An 18,175-nucleotide genomic window follows, 5' to 3' on the forward strand; every position below is an offset into this window, starting at 1 on the left:
GTTAAGCTAAACTATTTTTGGTTTTAAGAAGACTTCAGGAGATACTTTTTGTTCAAGTTTTAAAGATTATTTCAGGGCCGTAGTTTCAGGGTTCATTCAGCCTCCATGGCTCCAGAAAGTCTGAAGTCCATGAGAATTTGAAATTGTGTTCTGCAGTTTTCTCCTTTTGATCCACGTTCTTCTGTAGAATCTTTGATCAAGATATTCAGTAATGGTAGCTGGGCACCATCTAGTTCTTCTGGCTTTATAGTAAAGGAGATAGGCAACTTGCTTTTTTTATTCAGTATTCTTAGTATTTGTACATGTTTTTGCATGTAGCTGTAATCTATTTATTTTTGCTGCTGAATAGTACAGATACAGATATTACCATAATTGATTTAACCTTTCTAGTATTAAAGGGCATTGAGGTGGTTTCCAGTTTTTTGAAATTGCAGTGTTGCTATAAACATTCTTGTAGGGGTTTTCTGTACACACCTCCCAAAATCCCTCTAGGTAAACACCTAGAAGTAACATTGCTTTAGATAATACCACATTGTTTTCTAAAGTGAGTACACTAATTTATATGCACACATACACACCAATAGTGTATTTGACTACTGTTTTGATTGCTCCACATCTGCTTAGCCCTCAACATTGTCAGACTACTTAGTTTTCACCAATTTGGTGGGTATGAAATGTTACCTCCTGTGGTTTTAATATTCATTTCCCATATTACTCAGCAGGTTGAACATGTTTTCATGTGCTTGTTCACCATTTATGCTCCTCCGAAGAAGTGCTTGTTAACACTTTTATCTGCTGTTTTAAAAAATTTCATTTTGTCCTTTTCTCATGGGTCTGTAGGAGTTCCTTATATATTATGGGTTCTAATCTTTTGTCAGTTATATGTGTGTTACACATATCTTCACCCCATTTGCAGCTTGTCCTTTTACTTTTTTTTTATCATTTCTTTTTGTTAAACACACATAACTAATTTCATTACAGTCAAATAGTTCAATTTGTCCATCTTTCTCTTTATTGTTTACATTTTTTGTGTCTTACTAAAGAAACCTTTCCCGGAGCAGTGTGAGGGTGGCAGAAGTGCCCCCTGAACTAGCAGAGCCAACTGCCAGACACTGCTGCCATCATGCCCAAGCGAAAGGCTAAAGGGGATGCTAAAGGGGACAAAGCGAAGGTGAAGGATGAGCCGCAGAGGAGATCAGCACGGTTGTCTGCTAAACCTGCCCCTCCCAAACCAGAGCCCAGGCCTAAGAAGGCCCCTGCGAAGAAGGGAGAGAAACTTCCCAAAGGGAGAAAGGGAAAAGCAGATGCTGGCAAAGATGGAACCAACCCTGCGAAAAACAAAGATGCCTCTACAGTCCAGGCACAGAAAGCGGAAGGCGCTGGAGATGCAAAGTGAAGTATACATTTTTGATAGCTCTGTACTTCTAATGACTGATGTTTGAAATACTATTTTTTTTTTAATCAAATTTTATAAAAATGTGAGATTTTGGTTTAGCTTTTAATTTAATTTAACGTTTTTAAGTTATGTTGTTAGTATACAGAATGCTTCATGGTTGTTTTTTGTGGACAGGGCAATACTACTAATAGAATGTGTCTCAGAAGGTAGATTGAAATGGAGGAAAATCAGATTTTCTATCTTGGGTTTCAAGGATTGTCCTTGGTTACCATGCGGGATTCCCTCATGTGAATTCCCATTCATATGTCAGACCACTTTGACACAGAAGCCTTGCAGCATGGAGGGAGGGGCCCCGCAAAACTTCATGTCCTCTCTTTCCCTGATGCCATCAGCATAGACTTGACTTGCTGATACAAGAGTCTCAATGTGACCCTGGCATCCCTGAAATTAACAGTGTCATAACAACACTCAGGCGATACAGACTTTCTGGTGATGACATCAAGATGGTATTGCTCAAAAGATCCACAGTTCCTGTTTTTCCTTTGTAAATCAATCCATTGAGAATTCTGCAGTTTTTAGTTCGTTTCCTCCATGTCAGAGTTGGCCTGTGAAGAGCTCTTAAACTACATGCCTCGTGTGAGATGTCTACACCTCTGAAAACTTTTCCTGTTTAAAGCAGTAAAAAAGGACGTTGTTGACTTTCACAGTGACTTTTTCCAGAGAAGAATTTTGAAGTTTAAAATGTTGTTGATTGTTGCCCATGTCCTGGTGAGAGTAATGTGATTGTTTTTGACAAGTATCTTATAAAGCTGAATACAAATTGCTTGGGGAGGGAAATCATTTCCCACCTAAAGCCAGAAAGATATTTTCCTGTACTGCCTTGTAAAGTTTTATAGTTTGCTTTTCACATTTGCCTTTAGTCTGGTCTGATTTATGTGAAAAGTATGAGGTAGAAGTCCAATTTAATATTTTTTCCATATGGATAAGTAGTTGACCCAACTGCATTTACTGAAAAGTTCATCCTTTCCCTACTGATCTGTGACTTTAGCTGTTTCATAAATCAAGTTTCTGAGTATGTGTGTATATGTGTGAGTCTGTTGATGGGCTCTGTTCAGATATACTGGTCAATTTATCTAGCCTATACCAGTACTATACTATTCTGATTACTATACTTTTTAAAAAAGATTTTGATATTAGATTACAAATCCCACTTATACCTTCAACATCATCAAATTTTTCTTCCTCAGGAGCATCTTCACTATTCTTAGCCATTTTTTCTGCCAAGTTCTGCATCAAAAAAAAAAATTAAACAAAAAAAATTGTTGGGATTTTGATTAAATTTTTATTGACTTTATAGATTAATTTGAGGAGCCATGTCGTCTATACAATATTGAGTCTTCGAATCCATAAACATGGTATAGCTGTCCACTTATTTAGGCCTTTTAAATGTCTTTCAATAAAGTTTTATAATTTTCTCCATAAATGTCTTCTTTTGTTAATATTTCCTAGAGGCTTTGTACTTTTTGATGCTACTTTATATGGCATATTTTTAGCTATTACTTTTTGTGTGTGTATGTGCTATTGTTGGTTTTTACATCAGCAACCTTGATAAACTCTCATTAATTTTTATATTTGTATATTCTTTTGAATTTTCTACATAGACAACCATATCTTCTGTATATGCAAGCAGTTTTGTTCCTCTGCAATCCTTATACATTTTCCTTTCCTTAATGCTAGCTATTATCCAGGTGCCAGAGATACAGCAGCAGACAAAACAATCTCTGATTTCATGAAGTTATGTTCTAGCTAGGGGAGTAGAAAATAAAGAAATGCTTAAATGTATGTGACAGTAGGCCTTAAGGAAAAAAATGAAAGAGGATGTTAGAGTGGTTGGGGAAGTCCTCTGTGATGACGTGACATTTGAGCAGGTCCCTTAATGAACTGAGGGAACAAAAGAAGTGAATATCTGAGGGAAAAGCATTCTAGCACAGGGAACAGGAGTGTAAAGAAATGAGGTGGAAATGTGCTACATGCTTAGCTGGCTGAAGAAGAGCAAGGAGGCTGTCTGCTACGTGGGAAATAGACTGTAAAGGCAAGAGTGGAAAAAAAAAAAAAAAAAAGCCAGTTGGACAGCTGTCGCAGTAGTCCAGACCATATTGGTGACTTGGACCTGGTAGGAACAGTGAAGGAGAGTGGATTGGCTATGAGGTGCCAGAGAATTGGCAGTAAATAATGCCATGGTGGGAGGATTGCTTCACTTTCTGAACCACACTCTTCTCAGTAGTATAGCATGAAATACCAGGTGGTTTAAAGGATTAGAGATACTATATGGACACATTTACTATTGCAGTTTACCAAATTAACATTCTGATGAATAAAGCTCCCTTGGGACTTTGAAAAAAAATAATTCATATTTATCAGAACCTAACCACTACTGGAAAACTAATTAAACAGCGCTTTCTCAAATCTATAAAATGAGGGCCAGACACCTTCATGTGAGTCCTTTACTAAAACCATTAGTATATATAGTAAAACTAGAATTACATTATATAATGCCAATATTTCCCTTTGTAATAGTGAATTTCTGGAAATGCTGCTTTATCATGAGTTTTACCACCTTTCTGTTCTATTCCCATGCCTTCTTATTTAGTAGACAATAAACATGTATCTGTACTTTCTTTTTGACAGACAACTGGGCTTGGCACAGATCAGGGTCAAAGATACAAGAAATACTCTCTGTTCTCAGCCCAGAGTCATATGAGGTCGAGTCACCACACAGTAGTGTTCTTTGTGCTGTGGTAATACTGCAGGGGACCCTAATACTGATGCCGGAGCATGAAGGGGTATTGGGGAGGACTTCCTGTGGAATGTTAGCACCTCAGTAACAAAATGAAAACAAATAGGAGTTCATCAGGCAACCCATTGCCACTGCCAGTGAGTCAGTTTCAACTGAGCAACCCTATGGGACAAAGTACAACTGCCTCATAGGGTTTCCAAGCCTGTAGATCTTTAGGGAAGCAGACTGCTTCATCTTTCTTCCTCAGAGCGTCAAGTAGGTTCAAATCGCTGACCTCTTGGTTGGCAGCTGAGCACTTAACCATGTGTAACCAGAGCACCACTGAGATAATACAGTGAGTGATAAAATGCAGACTAAGATCCAGGTCTGTAGCTTCAGGGCCTGAAAGAAGACTTCTCCTTGTTAAAAAGGCTGTCTGTCCTACTGAAAAAAAAAAAAGGGGGTGGTGGGGGTGAGTTTTTTTTTAAAAAAAGTGTTTCTGAGTGAGTTGAGGAACCTCCCAAGGTACCACTAGGAACTGGTCAAATGCAAAATCTATCAGTATCTATAAGCCAGATAATTGTAATTTCCAATGAGGAAGGATAGTAATAAAAGCAGTAAATTGCAAGGGGAAGTAGTCATATAGAATTTAAGAATATTAGTGTAAATGAAACTGATACAAAGCAATAGAAAGGATATTGTTTCTGAACAAAGATGATGAATTTTCAGGCAAAATTATTTCTGAAATAAGGAAGGCTAATTTAGGAAATCATAAATAAGCCTCCCTAATAGCATCTGCCACTGCTCGGAAGGAAGGTTGGGCAATCTACTTCCATAGTAATACTGCCTCGGAAACCCAAGGAGGGGTCGCTATGAGTCGGATCCGACTCAATGGCAGCGAGTTTTTTTTTTATTAAATAGCATCTGCTTTCCTTCACAACAAATCAATATTCATCCAACTACGAAAGAATTTGTAATTTATTCTTTCTTCAAAGTGATTATTATTCGAAACAACAGTTTCAGCTTTTGAGCCAGATACACAAAACTTGAAAAAAAAAGTTCTCCCTGCCCACTTCTCGGAACCACTTTGCACTTAGATTCCTAGCTGTAAACTCACAAATTACGGTCCTGGTAATTTACAAAATACATAGTATAATATTTTGAGAGTTTGGGTAGCTGACATCAATAGACCTAAGTGATCTAGAGTTTTTAATAAATTTCTGACCTTAAAAACTGAGGCATAGGCCCTGGAAGACTTGGAGAAAGAAGGAGGAGGAAAACTTGTTCCTCCTCATTCTGTTTTCAAGTGGTCACGGTGACCCTTCTACAAAGTATCATGTCACACCTCTCTCGGAAACCCTCCCCCCAATAGCTTCCGTTCCGGCTCTGGGCTCAGACACACTTCCCATCCCTTTTAGGCCGCTGGGAGGTCCACATCTCTCACCAGGATTGAGTCCTGGTTCCGGAGGGGAGGCTGGGATCGTGCAGTTTTCTCCTCAGTTCCCTCGCAGACATGGCTCAGAGTTTCGGGTCGGACCTTCCGGAAAGCTTACCTCAGGCCTCTGGTGGCGTTTCAGGAGAAGCAGATCGTCAGCACTGGGAGGTGGAGTAGCCTTGGAGACAGTGAATATCCGTATGACTTCTTACCCTTTTAGATGCTACGAAATCCTGTAATAGCATGAAGAAGCCCATGGGACCCTTCTCTGAATTAATGTTTTTTTAAAAAAAACAGCATTAAGCACACACACACACACAAAATTACAAAGAAAACCAATTATACTGAAAAATGGTTATCAAATGACTTTAAAATAATTTGCAATATAGGAATAACTGCTTCTTTGTTAATATACTAAAGGCAAACCTCATAGCTATCATAATTTCAAAATAGTTACATATGAGATATTTGTAACAACTGTAATATGATACAAAAATACCTATACTTTTTCTTGGTAACAAAGCCACAGATACTTCTCTCAACTGTGGTTCACTGCCTATGTTCATAAGTAAAAGAAGTGCTAAATTTCAGTTATAGGTTACAGATGTATTTTTCCCCCCATCCAAGTTCACCAACCCCCATGTTAAGAACCGTACAAAAGTGTTTAACACTTTTAATGTGGCACATTAAAAGCCCTCTATAAATACAGATATTGGTGATTTTATTATTACTCTTCTTGCACCTGCTCAAATTTATTTTAAGTGAATAAGATGGAGTCTATCACATGAAGTCTTGAGAATTAAAGACTTCAAGACTAGTCCCAAGTATATTGACAGTGTTGTAGTCACAGACACTCCTACATACAACTTTTCCCTGTATTAAAAAAAAAAAAAAAAAAAAAACTAAATCTACTGCCATCCAATTGTATGTAACTCATATTGACCCCCATAGGGTTTCTGAGGCTGTTAAGTCTTACAGAAGCAGACTGCCTCCTCTTTCTCCCATGGAGCAGCTGGCAGGTTCAAACTACCAACATTTTGGTTAGCAGCCAACTGCCTTAACCACAGTGCTACCAGAGCTCCCTCTTCCCTGTATGATACCAAAACCAAACTCACTGCTATCCAGTTGATTCCAACTCATAGTGACCCCCTTTGGGTTTCTGAGGTGGTAAATCTATATGGCAGTAGATTGTCGAGTCTTCCTTCCATGGGGTGGCTGGTGGGTTTGAACAGCAGCCTTCTGGTTAGCAGTCAAATGCCTTAAGCATAGGGACAAAAATTTAAAGGCAGAGAAACATCCATGTGTCATCTCTGAGCAGTACTCCTTGCCTCATTCAATAATCATTTACATGCCAGGTGTCAGAAGTTATGGTGTGCAAGATAAATCAGAGTTCAGGTCATCAGTCAATTAGACATGAGTGCTAAAAGGGTGCTGTTCGCACACTCCAGCTGTGGTATAAAGGAAGGGTAATTGGTCTGGCAGGTATTAGAGATGGGCTGAGGATGGCAAAGCAGGGACAAAGGGGGGGGGTGGCTTCAGGAGGAGGATCTTCCACTAATGGTTGGTTCATTGATTCATTCAGCAAACGTTTATTGAGCTTCTATTGTGTGTCAAGGCTACCAGGAAGGCCCTGAGGGCTCTGCCTTCACCAAAGTGAGGCAGCATTCAGTTTCCAGAGAAGGAGAAAGAGCTATCCAATTTGAAGAAAGAGTAGGAAAAAAATCAAAAGTGAAAAGTTCCAGGGTTTCACTCCATGGTGTCTCAACCAACATTCTTGTAAGGAAAGGCTCAAAGAGGACTTGTGCAAGATCTAGATAAGACCTGTGGTGGGAAGAGCCAGAAAGTGCCCATACCTTTCCAGAGACCTGGCTGCCACAGGTGAGCTGAGGTTAGAGGAAGCATAGGAGCCAAAAAGGGGCTGTGAGGCGCCGTCCAATCAGCGGTAAAGCCAGTTCAGAAAGGGCTTCTTTCCCTTGGGAAGGATTTTCCATTTTAGGCCTAGAGACCCGCCTGGTTAGATTTCCATTTTACAACAACCTCTGTGTCAGCTGGCCTTTGTATGGTTGGTTTAAAAAGGAGACATTGGAAGTGGAGGTTTTCTGACTGTAAAACTTCAAGCAATGAATTCTGCTTTCAGTAGCTCAGTTTTATTGGTATTTGAGGATATTCAAGCTGATGGAGACAAATTAATATACAGGTTTAGAGATCAGGAGAATGGTGTAGAATAGAAATACAGATTGTCTGTTAAGTTAATCCAGTGTCATGTTATTACTGTCTAATATAAGTTGCTTGCCTCTTGGAATTGGACTTGGCCAGTTTGTCAAGCAACCAGTTATAGGCAGTTGGACACTTGCTTCTGGGGAACAGCAAACAATCAGCACAATCAGCACAGTAGCAGAAGTGTTCCCACCCTCTAAGATCCAAACCAAACTCACTGTCATTCCAACTCATACCAAGCCCCATTGGGTTTCCAAGGCTATAAAGCTTTGCTGAAGCAGACTGCCTCATCTCTCTTCCACAGAGCAGCTGGTGAGTTCAAACCACCAACCTTTTGGTTAGCAGCCAAATGCCTTAACCACTGCACTACCAGAGCTCTCCTTGCCCACTAAAATACAAGCCACAAAATACAAAAGATCAAGTACTTATCTTCTCTTTCTATCCTAAACTTCCCTAATGACTGTAAAAATTGACTTTCAACTAACTACACATATTTAAACCCTTCAAAATCTCTGATGCATAGGTAATATGTGGATATAAGATACACAAGTAAATCCTTAATCTTCTCAAGCGGTGTGGAGGGTTTCTGTAAAAGGCAAATCTGGTCAGGCTTTTCCCCAGGCCTATTATTATTTACACATTTATTATTTTACTGTTTGCTATACTCTCTGAGACCATGTTAGAATCATTTTGGAACTAATACTCAATTTTGTGGACTCCTGCCTTATTTAAAAAAGGTTATGAGTAACAGTTATCCTTTTATACATAAAGTTAATAGAAGAGTTTTTTGGGTTTTTTTTTTTTTTTTGAGAAAGCTCTGAGCATTGTAAAGAAACTGTGAGGTAAAAATGTGCGTGAGTAGCCCTTACAGACAGCTGTGTGGTCTTATTATGCGGTGATGGGCATTTAAATAAAACAATTTTGTATTGCTCTAACAATAATAATGGTCATTGAGTTACCACTTCTGTAGTATTCTTCTTGTAAAAATGTTGTACTGTCTCTGAGCATTGAGCTCAAGACTCTCAGATTATGAATGAAGCTGTTATGCTCTGTCCTATAGGGTCACTGAGTCAGAACTAACTTAAGAGCAGAGGGCTTGGTTTAGGTTTTGGATGCTGCCGGTTGTACTAAGAAAGCAACTGTTGGGAAGTATTGTTATTTATTGTATAGAGATTATGAAGGTCCCTGGGTGGTGCATAAAGTTTGTGCTTGTCTACTAACTGAAAGGTTGGCAGTTGGACCTTACCTACCGGCACTGTGGAAGAACAGCCTGGCAATATGCTTCAATAAAGATTATAGCCAAGAAAACCCGGTTGAGCTCAGTTCTGCTCTGTACCATATGGTGTTGCCATGAGTTGGAGTCAACTCAAAGCCAAGAAATTTAAGGATTTTTTTTTTTTTTTTTTTTGGTAGAAGTATGTAACCTGATGACAATTTTTAATACAGAGGAAAATCTGATTTCTTCATTACCTTCTAGACCCATTAAGCTGACATTTCTGCTTTGGACAATTACCAAAGAAAGTCTCAGCCAAGGACTGCCACATTCTGTTTAGTATTCCCACCAGAGACAGTGTTGGTACTGGTGTGCTGAGATGACTTTAGGTTTTGTGTCACTTGAGAATGGGGACTTGTTTTTAGAAGAAGGGGCATGGCAGGTGGCCACTTAGCACAGAACCCACTGCCTTGTACCACATTATTCCTCATCTTTATGATCATCCTACAGCAGTGTAGTGCTAAAGGCATTTGGCTGCAGACCAGAAAGATGGCGGTTCAAACCCACCAGCCACTCCTTGGAAGGCCAATTGAGCAATTTATTTCTGTAGACATACCCTCTCTGAAACCCAAGGAGGGGTCACTATGAGTCAGAATCGACTCCACAGCAGTGAGTTTGGTTTTTGGTTTACAGACCATTGTGGGGGATGTGAAATCAATTTCATGGTGGATAATGGGAAGCATTTTTAAGAAGATGTTGTTGTTGTTAGGTGCCATTGAGTCGGTTTTGACTCACAACAATCCCATGTACAACAAAATGAAACACTGCCGGATCCTGAGCCCTCCTCATAATTCTTGCCATGCTTGAGCCCGTTGTCACAGCCACTGGGTCAATCCATCTCCCTGAGGCTCATCCCCTTTTTTGCTGACCCTCTACTTTACGCAGCATGATGTCCTCCAGGGACTGGTTCCTTCTGACAATATGACCAAAGTATGAGAGATGAGGTCTGGCCATTCTCACTTCTAAGAAGCATTCTGGCTGTACTTCCTCTATGGCAGATGTGTACGTTCTTCTAGCAGTTCTTGGCGTATTCAATATTCTTTGCCAGCACCACAATTCAAATACATCAATTTTTTGGCAGCTTTCCTTAGTCATTTTCCAGCTCTCACATGCAGTTGGGGCTATTGAAAATACCATGGCTTGCATCAGGTGCACCTTAGTCTTCAAAGTGACATCTTTGCTCTTAAGCACTTTAAAGAGGTCTTTTGCAGTAGATTCACCCAGTCAATTCATCGTTTCATTTCCTGACTGATGTTTCCATAGGTGTTGATTGTGGATCCAGGCAAAATAAAATCCTTGCCAACTTCAATCTTTTATCCATTTATCAAGATGTGGCTTATTGGTTCAGTTGTGAGGATTTTTGTTTTCTTTATGCTGAGGTGCAATCCATGCGGGAGGCTATAGTCTCTGATCTTCATCAGTAAGTGTTTCAAGTCTTCCTCACTTTCAACAAGCAAAGTTGTATCATCTGCCTATCACGGTTTATTAAGTTTTCCTCTAATCCTGATGCCGTCTTCTTCTTCATATAGTCCAGTTTCTCAGACTACTTGCTCAGCATAGAGATTGAGTAAATATGGTGAAAAGATACAATCCTGAAGCAGACTTTTCATGATTTTAAACCACACATGTTCCCTTTCTCTGTTAGAACCACTGGCTTCTTTTTGGTCTATGTACAGGTTCCTCATGAACACAATTAAGTATTCTGAAATTCCCATTCTTTGTGGTGTAATCCTAATTTGTTATGATCCACACAGTTGAATGCCTTTGCATAGCCAGTGAAACACAAGTAAACATCTTCCGGGTATTCTTTGCTTTCAGCCAAGATCCATCTGACATCGGCTATGTTATCTCTTGTTCCGTGTCCTCTTCTGTCTGAGTCCAGCTTGAATTTCTGTCACTTCCCTGTCAATATTCCCTGCAACAATTTTTGAAATATCTTCAGCAAAATTTTGCTTGCATGTGATATTAATTTGTTTGATAATTTCCACATTCTGTTGGATCACCTCTCTTTGGAATGGGCACAAATATAGATCTCGTCCAGTCGGTTGGCCAGGTAGCTGTCTTCCAAATTTCCTGGCATAAACTACTAAGTGCCTCCAGAACTGCATTCATTTGTTGAAACATCTCAGTGGGTATTCTGTCAATTCCTGGAGTCTTGTTTTTCTCTAATTCCTTCAGTACCATCACTTCTTAATCATATGCTGCTTTCTGAAATGGTTGAAAGTTGGGCAGTTCTTTTTGGTACAACGACTCTGTGCTTTCTTTCCATCTTCTCTTGGTGTTTCCTGCATCATTCAATATTTTCCCATGAATCCTTCAATATCGCAACTCAAGGCTTGAATTTTTTTCTTCAGTTCTTTCAGTTTAAGAAATACCAAATGTGTTCTTCCTCTTTGATTTCCCTAATCCGGGTCTTTGCACATTTCAGTGTAATACTTTACTTTGTCCTCTTGCGCCACCCTTTGAAATATTCTGTTCGGCTCTTTTGCTTCATCATGTCTTCATTTGCTTTCACTACTCTGTTCAAGAGCAAGTTTCAGAGTCTCTTCTGACATCTATCTTGGTCTTCTCTTCCTTTCTTGTCTTTTAAATGACCTTTTGCTTTCTTCATGTATGATGTCATCCCACAACTGGTCTGGTCTTTGATCATGGTGTTCAATGCATCAAATCTATTCTTCAGAGAGTCTCTAAATTCAGGTGGGATGTACTCAAGTTCATATCATGGATTTGTTTTAATTTTCTTCAGCTTCAGTTTAAACTTGCATATGAGCAATCGATGGTCTGTTCCACAGTCAGCTCTTTATCTTGTTTTGACTGATGAAATCCAGCTTCTCCACCATCTCTTTCCACAGATGTAGTCTATGAATCCTGTGTATCCTGTCATGCACAAGTTGTACAGTTGCTGTTTATATTATTGAAAAAAGTTATTTGCAATGGGTAAGTCATTGGTCTTGCAAAGTTGTATCAGATGATCTCTGGAGTCATTTCTGTCATGAAGGCCATATTTTCCAGTTACTGATGCTTCTTCTTTTCTTCCAACTTTCACATTGCAATCACCAGTAATTATCAATACATCTTGATTGCATGTTTGATCAATTTCACTCTGCAGAGTTGGTAAAAAAAAAGCTTCCATTTCTTCATTATTGGCATGAGTGGTTGGTGCCTAATTTTGAATAATAGTATTGACTGGTCTTCCTTGTAGATGAATGTGTATTATCCTATCATTGACAGCAGTGTAGTTCAGTATAGATCTTTTTGATGATGAAGCCATATCATGCGTCTTTGTGATTCTTGGCGTAGTAGACTATATGATAGTCTGATTCAAAATGGACAATATCAGTCCTTTTCAACTCACTAATATTGCGTCCTCTATTTCCGTAAAGATACGGCCTTGGAAACCCAAGGAGGGGTCGCTATGAGTCGGATTCGACTGGTCGGCCGTGAGTTTGGTTTTTTTGGTTTATCAATTTTCATGTGTTCCGTTTCATTTTGACAACTTCCAATTTTCCTAGATTCATACTCACTACATTCCACATTTCGATTATTAATGGATGTTTGCAGCTGTTTCTTCTCATTCTGAGTTGGGCCACATCATCAAATGAAGGTTGGAAAAACTTTATTGCATCCACTTCAATAAGGTTGACTCTATTTGGAGGACGCAGCTCTTCCCCGGTGGTTTTTTGAGTGCCTTCCAACCTGAGGGGCTCATCTTCCAACACTATGTTAGACAATGCTTCCCTGCTATTCATAAGGTTTTCAGTGACCAATTTTTTTTCAGAAGTGGACTTGGGCACATCCTTGTTCCCAGTCTTAATCTGGTGGAAGTTCTACTGAAACTTCTCCACCATGGGTGACCCTGGTGAAATACCAATGGTATAACTCATCACAGCAACACACAAACCACCCCACTATGACAAACTGACAGTGGAGTGCTGAAAGAGGATAGAATCAGAAATATCACAATACAGCTCATGTGGTAAGAGTAATTAATATTTCATACAATTTTGTTTCTGTTACATGTGTGGCTGGGTTGAGACGTAAACTCAACTTCCTCATGGCCAAAAAAGTTTGGAAGCCTCTGCCACTAGGTCCTGAGTTCTTTGAGGGAAGGCACTATGTCTGTACAGTTTACCTGGGCATTTCCAGAGCCGAGCAAAGCAGAGTATCAGTAAGAAGCCTACTAATATAAGGAAGAAGGAGCAGTTCTGCCATTTTGTTGCATTTCAAGAAAGAGCTCAACCTTTGATAATTTTGCTCTTGGTTTTGATGAAATGGTTTTTGTGCTAGGTACTGCTCCCAGCCATTTGCCTAGAATTCTAGACTTCTCTATTTCCCGAACAGAGCCTCGGGTCTGGGCTCTATGCTGTGTTGAGCATTTCCTCTCATTTAGTGAGGAGTTTGCTAGTTTGAGTTTACTTTCTTTCCAGATCTACTTCTGTAGTTATACTGCCTCGGAAACCCAAGGAGGGGTCGTTATGAGTCGGGTCCGACTTGACGGCACATAACAACAGCAACAAACCTATTGAAATAAAAATGTAGAAAATAAAAGGGAAAAGAAACATTCGCCCGAACAGGGACTTGAACCCTGGACCCTCAGATTAAAAGTCTGATGCTCTACCGACTGAGCTATCCGGGCTCATGCTGGGATTCCTAACGTAGTCAACCCTGGCTAAACCGTTTGAATATTTGAAATAGGCCATGATTTTAGAGGCTTCAGTTGTTATTCCTGTATGGTGCTAGTTGTTCAGAAAAATACATATTAATAAAGTAATTAGCGTAGAAACTCGGAGACGAGGTTTCTTAAAGAAGGATCTATCTCCGACCATAGTACATTAATTCCAACGTCCCGCCAAATTAGCTTTCTATTTTTTTTGGTATATAGTATAAAATATATGCTAAGTATAACTAGATTGATGTTTTATATATATACGTATTCATATACATGTATATTCAATGCAGTCAAGAACAGAGAACTGTTGCACAGCTCAAAGAATGTAATCAGTGTCACTGAATTGTACACGTAGAAACAGTTGAATTGGTGTGTGTTTTGCTGTGTATATTAAGAAATATTTTGAATATTCTATATTTGGGTCCAAACAGAGATTTTCCAAAGGGAGCCGATACGGTGCTGGCACTTGTTTGGGAGGAGTCATTATATCATCTTTTCAGGGACTCGTTTTGGACACCTGAATGTGACTGGAGGGACAGAGGGAGATGTTTGATCCTGTGCTAGGGCTCAGCTGCATTTGTAGAAAAGGAAACAGGAAAGAAAGAAGCTTTTAAGGGAGAGTCTCTCTCCACTTGTCGAATTTCCAGGTAGTTAGTTACGTCCCTAGGGTCTGTAGGTTAAATGTTTGGTAAAAGTCCGATGGATGAAACGTTTCCCCCGCTTGGGAAGTCGATGAATTCTATCTTGTCAACTATTTCAATATTTTGTTTAATATATAATGGAAAATTTAACATCCTGAAATTGTAACTGGAAGGAGTGGTTGGGAAATAACCAACTCAAAGAACTGGGGAGACCCACAAAAGGGTGCTTTATAACGCTGGGGATGTAGCTCAGTGGTAGAGCGCATGCTTCGCATGTATGAGGCCCCGGGTTCGATCCCCGGCATCTCCAGGTAGGTTTTAGACACCTCACGCGGGGTCAAAATCGACCTGTTTGGTGGGGGCTTCGTTTTCTTTGGTAACACTATGAAAACCTGTTTTTTGAAAAAATGACCCATCATACTTTCTATCCTCCAACTCAGTAACGTTCCGGTAGTTCTCTTTTAGCCACTACATTATAGAGACGATAACAGGATTGCTTTGAAATATCTTTATCTGAAACGAATGGAGGAAAACATACCCATAGGAGAAGTATCCGAATAAGGGCACCTGGAATAGTGCCCGGAACCCATTAATGAATCTGTGATATTGCTGACTTGTGGGGCAGAAATAATCTTGACCTCAGAACACTAAACGGGGAGGAAGGAGTGTTGTTGCATCTATATCGCTAAGTCATGGAACGAAAATGTTGGGCCAATGTTGGAAAAAGGATGAAGCCTAGCTTTGTGTGGGTTAATTCAGTTATTCTGATACACCAAAATGTGAAATAGGGCAAAAGCAAGAACGAAACTAAACTCATGGAGAGAATTCCAAACACCTCAAAGTCAGTTGGCCGGTTAGCTCAGTTGGTTAGAGCGTGGTGCTAATAACGCCAAGGTCGCGGGTTCGATCCCCGTACGGGCCACTTCTTTGTTTCCCACTGCAATTAAAGTTGGAAGATTCTTCTGGTCTTGCGATGAAAAACGCACTTAAACAAGCAGATATTTGCCGCAAGCCCACGCAATTGTTTTTCGCGGGTCACAGTACTCAAAGAGTTTGTCTTAGAGAAGCAGAAAAGTAGCAGGACGTCTTAAGAGTTTAATTTAAATCTGTAAGAAGGAAAAAGAATGTCACCAGTTTTTTTCAGTGGTCAAACACTGCCGTAGAAATAGGCTGAAAACATAGACAAGTCTTTTCTTCAGTTACTGAAACGTGAGGAATTCCGGTCTGAAAACGCAGCGCTCATTATTTCCAATTGCTAGTTGAGGCTCCGCATTTGAGCAACGCATCCACTCACAAGGGAGGAATCTCACCCTGACAGATAACGTTTTCTCGTTACCTTATTTTTTCAGGTAAAAAAAGACTAAGTCTCTGTCACGAGCCTGCTGGTTCAGTTTGGCTGACGCCGGGAGTCAGCCTCTGCTTCGTCCCATTTCGTGATGTTACTTTCTTTTGATTTCTGCCTCTTTTCCATCAAAACTGCTTTCGGTACCTAATCATGCATTCCCCTTCTCCTTGTACAGCTAATTTTCTCTATTTGATCATGTCTCCGTAGTTGTATGTCTTATTCAGTGAGCTTGAACGGTGGGAGACACAATAAAGCTAACAGCTCGTTTAAACATTCAGTGTTGTCAGTCACCAGCTCCACGTGAGTTCTGGGACCATGCAAACGGACCCCCCGGTCATCCACACGGTTAGATCTATAGGTGAGCCACACCACTTTTATTATTATTATTTATTTATTTTTAGTGCAGTTTATCGGACCTCACCCTCAGGGACCTTGATTCGGTAGAAGGTCAAGTTTCTTCGTTTTAACCAGCACGACGTATGTTTCTCATACAACAGTTGGGTCAAACGTCCTTTGAGAAACGTTCTTAAGAAGCCCTACACTGTCCATAATAAGGATTAGGTTGCGAGAACATCCGAGGAAGTCCTGAGAACCACGTTGATCTGTTTAAAAACATTTTAAATTAGTTGTAGCAGTATACCAAAAATAAAATTACAAAAACTGAAAAAGTTGGTAAATATTTAATATATGTATAAATTTGCGTTATAGAAACAGCGGGCTCGTTGGTCTAGGGGTATGATTCTCGCTTAGGGTGCGAGAGGTCCCGGGTTCAAATCCCGGACGAGCCCTTTTTAATTTCACTCCCTTTCCCCCCCATCCCTATCCCAATTTCTGGCTTCCTCCAAGTTTCATTACAAAATTTAGGTCGATGAACCTATCCTGTACCAATGTGAAGAAATAAACCACCTGATAACGTTTATAATTTAAAAAGAAACAACTTTCCTTAGCCAATTTTGATTTTTCTTTCGTTTTCACTCATTCTAAAGTAACTTCAGAGGCAAATATTTTCAGTTCTGCTAGAAGTTCCGATTCCGGATTGTGATCATGAATATGTAGAACAATGGTCATATCTCTACTCAAAATCATCCATCATTCCTTCCTTACACCAGAGAAACCGATTTCAAGAGGAAAATCTAAACACTGAACTCAGAGTCTTGGGATAGCTTTTTATGAGTTTTTCAACTCTCCTCTATGGCTTTCCTCGTTAGCATAGCGTTGAGTATTTCCCGTTGCAGGTAATCAGGGTTTTTGCTTCGTTCGTGAAAAGAGGGGCATTTTTTCCCTCCTCCTGGAGTGTACCTTCGGTGTACTCATTAAGCACATATTTCTCTACGACCTATTGTTCAACATACTTTGGTGGTCAGCGGTAAACAAAACTTGCAAAAATCACTGTATCACATTGTTTCACGATTGTCAGATACTACATATTAAAATATATTCGCGACACCCTCCATTTTCTGCATGTGTAAGACTTCACTGCAGAGAAGAACGATAAGAATACAAGAATACGACACCTGAAAAGGAGGGAGAAAACGGCAGAGATTTTTTCTTCAGGGCCACATCCACGCGGCCTGGCGAAACAGGCGACAGTTTACGGGTATTGAGGACAGGAGAGGAACGCCTGTGTTGGGCTAGAAAGAGAGATGGCCCCTGGCTCGAGGACTGAGCCTTTCGGCACTGTACTTGGACACTCTTTGGCAACTAGGCCTGGAGCTCTAGGCGTGCCAGAGCTGGGTGTCACTAGCAACCAGAGACTCCAACTCTTGAATACTAGAAACATTTTGATGTCTATGCATACAGGCTTGGGAGCATGGAAGGACAGGGAAGATGTGGCGAAATTGAGTGGAGTGCACGCTTATCATTCCAGGTAAACCTTACATTCTTTGGGTATTATGTCGCTTTACCTATAAAACAAAAACATACAATTAGCTTAAATCTAGAAATCCAGCAATATCCCTTGTCCCAATTTAAAAAAAAAAAAAAAAAACGAAAGACCAAACATCTTCTTATAATCTCTATGGATCACAGTAACTAACACCGCCCGGCTAGCTCAGTCGGTAGAGCATGAGACTCTTAATCTCAGGGTCGTGGGTTCGAGCCCCACGTTGGGCGTGCTGATACCCCTTTTTACAATCCGGATGAACTTTACAGAGTAAACTGATATTCTGCTAAAAAAATTCACACACGTTCTGCTTTGTGACATTCAGTGAAATCTGCATGATGTGATATCAGTATTCCCACTTCCTGTCTGTGTTGACCGTTTCCATACATCTCCGTTTCTTACCCTTTCCTGCCTGCTGAGTTTATCGGTGGGCAAATGCTGCCCTGTGGTTGCCTTTTTTTTTTTTTTTCCTATTCTTTTAAGTATATTTTAATGAAATATAATTTATGTACAGTGAAATACACAAAACTAAAGTGACATG

At 40.0% G+C, this 18,175-nt stretch overlaps 1 protein-coding gene and 5 non-coding genes across 6 annotated transcripts; 5 read left to right on the top strand and 1 right to left on the bottom strand.

The window, feature by feature from the left end:
* Positions 1–1,123: 1,123 nt before the first annotated feature.
* Positions 1,124–1,396, top strand: HMGN4 (high mobility group nucleosomal binding domain 4). The gene has a single exon (XM_007949861.1). The coding sequence runs from the start codon at positions 1,124–1,126 to the stop codon at positions 1,394–1,396; it is 273 nt and encodes a 90-aa protein (XP_007948052.1).
* A 12,264-nt stretch (positions 1,397–13,660) lies between these two features.
* On the bottom strand, positions 13,661–13,733 carry TRNAK-UUU. The gene has a single exon. It is a non-coding gene; the product is annotated as a tRNA-Lys (tRNA).
* A 912-nt stretch (positions 13,734–14,645) lies between these two features.
* TRNAA-CGC lies at positions 14,646–14,717 on the top strand. Its single transcript has one exon. It is a non-coding gene; the product is annotated as a tRNA-Ala (tRNA).
* Positions 14,718–15,255: 538 nt separating this feature from the next.
* Positions 15,256–15,329, top strand: TRNAI-AAU. Its single transcript has one exon. It is a non-coding gene; the product is annotated as a tRNA-Ile (tRNA).
* Positions 15,330–16,468: 1,139 nt separating this feature from the next.
* On the top strand, positions 16,469–16,540 carry TRNAP-AGG. Its single transcript has one exon. It is a non-coding gene; the product is annotated as a tRNA-Pro (tRNA).
* A 1,251-nt stretch (positions 16,541–17,791) lies between these two features.
* Positions 17,792–17,864, top strand: TRNAK-CUU. Its single transcript has one exon. It is a non-coding gene; the product is annotated as a tRNA-Lys (tRNA).
* The last annotated feature ends 311 nt before the right edge of the window (positions 17,865–18,175 follow it).

Source organism: Orycteropus afer, unplaced genomic scaffold (assembly GCF_000298275.1).
Source record: "Orycteropus afer afer isolate SDZICR_OR568_19922 unplaced genomic scaffold, OryAfe1.0 scaffold00255, whole genome shotgun sequence".
Lineage (NCBI taxonomy): Eukaryota > Metazoa > Chordata > Mammalia > Tubulidentata > Orycteropodidae > Orycteropus > Orycteropus afer.

Bases quoted from the DNA above. Each gene is read 5' to 3' on its own strand.
- HMGN4 (XM_007949861.1), top strand. From the start codon at position 1,124: ATGCCCAAGCGAAAGGCTAAAGGGGATGCTAAAGGGGACAAAGCGAAG.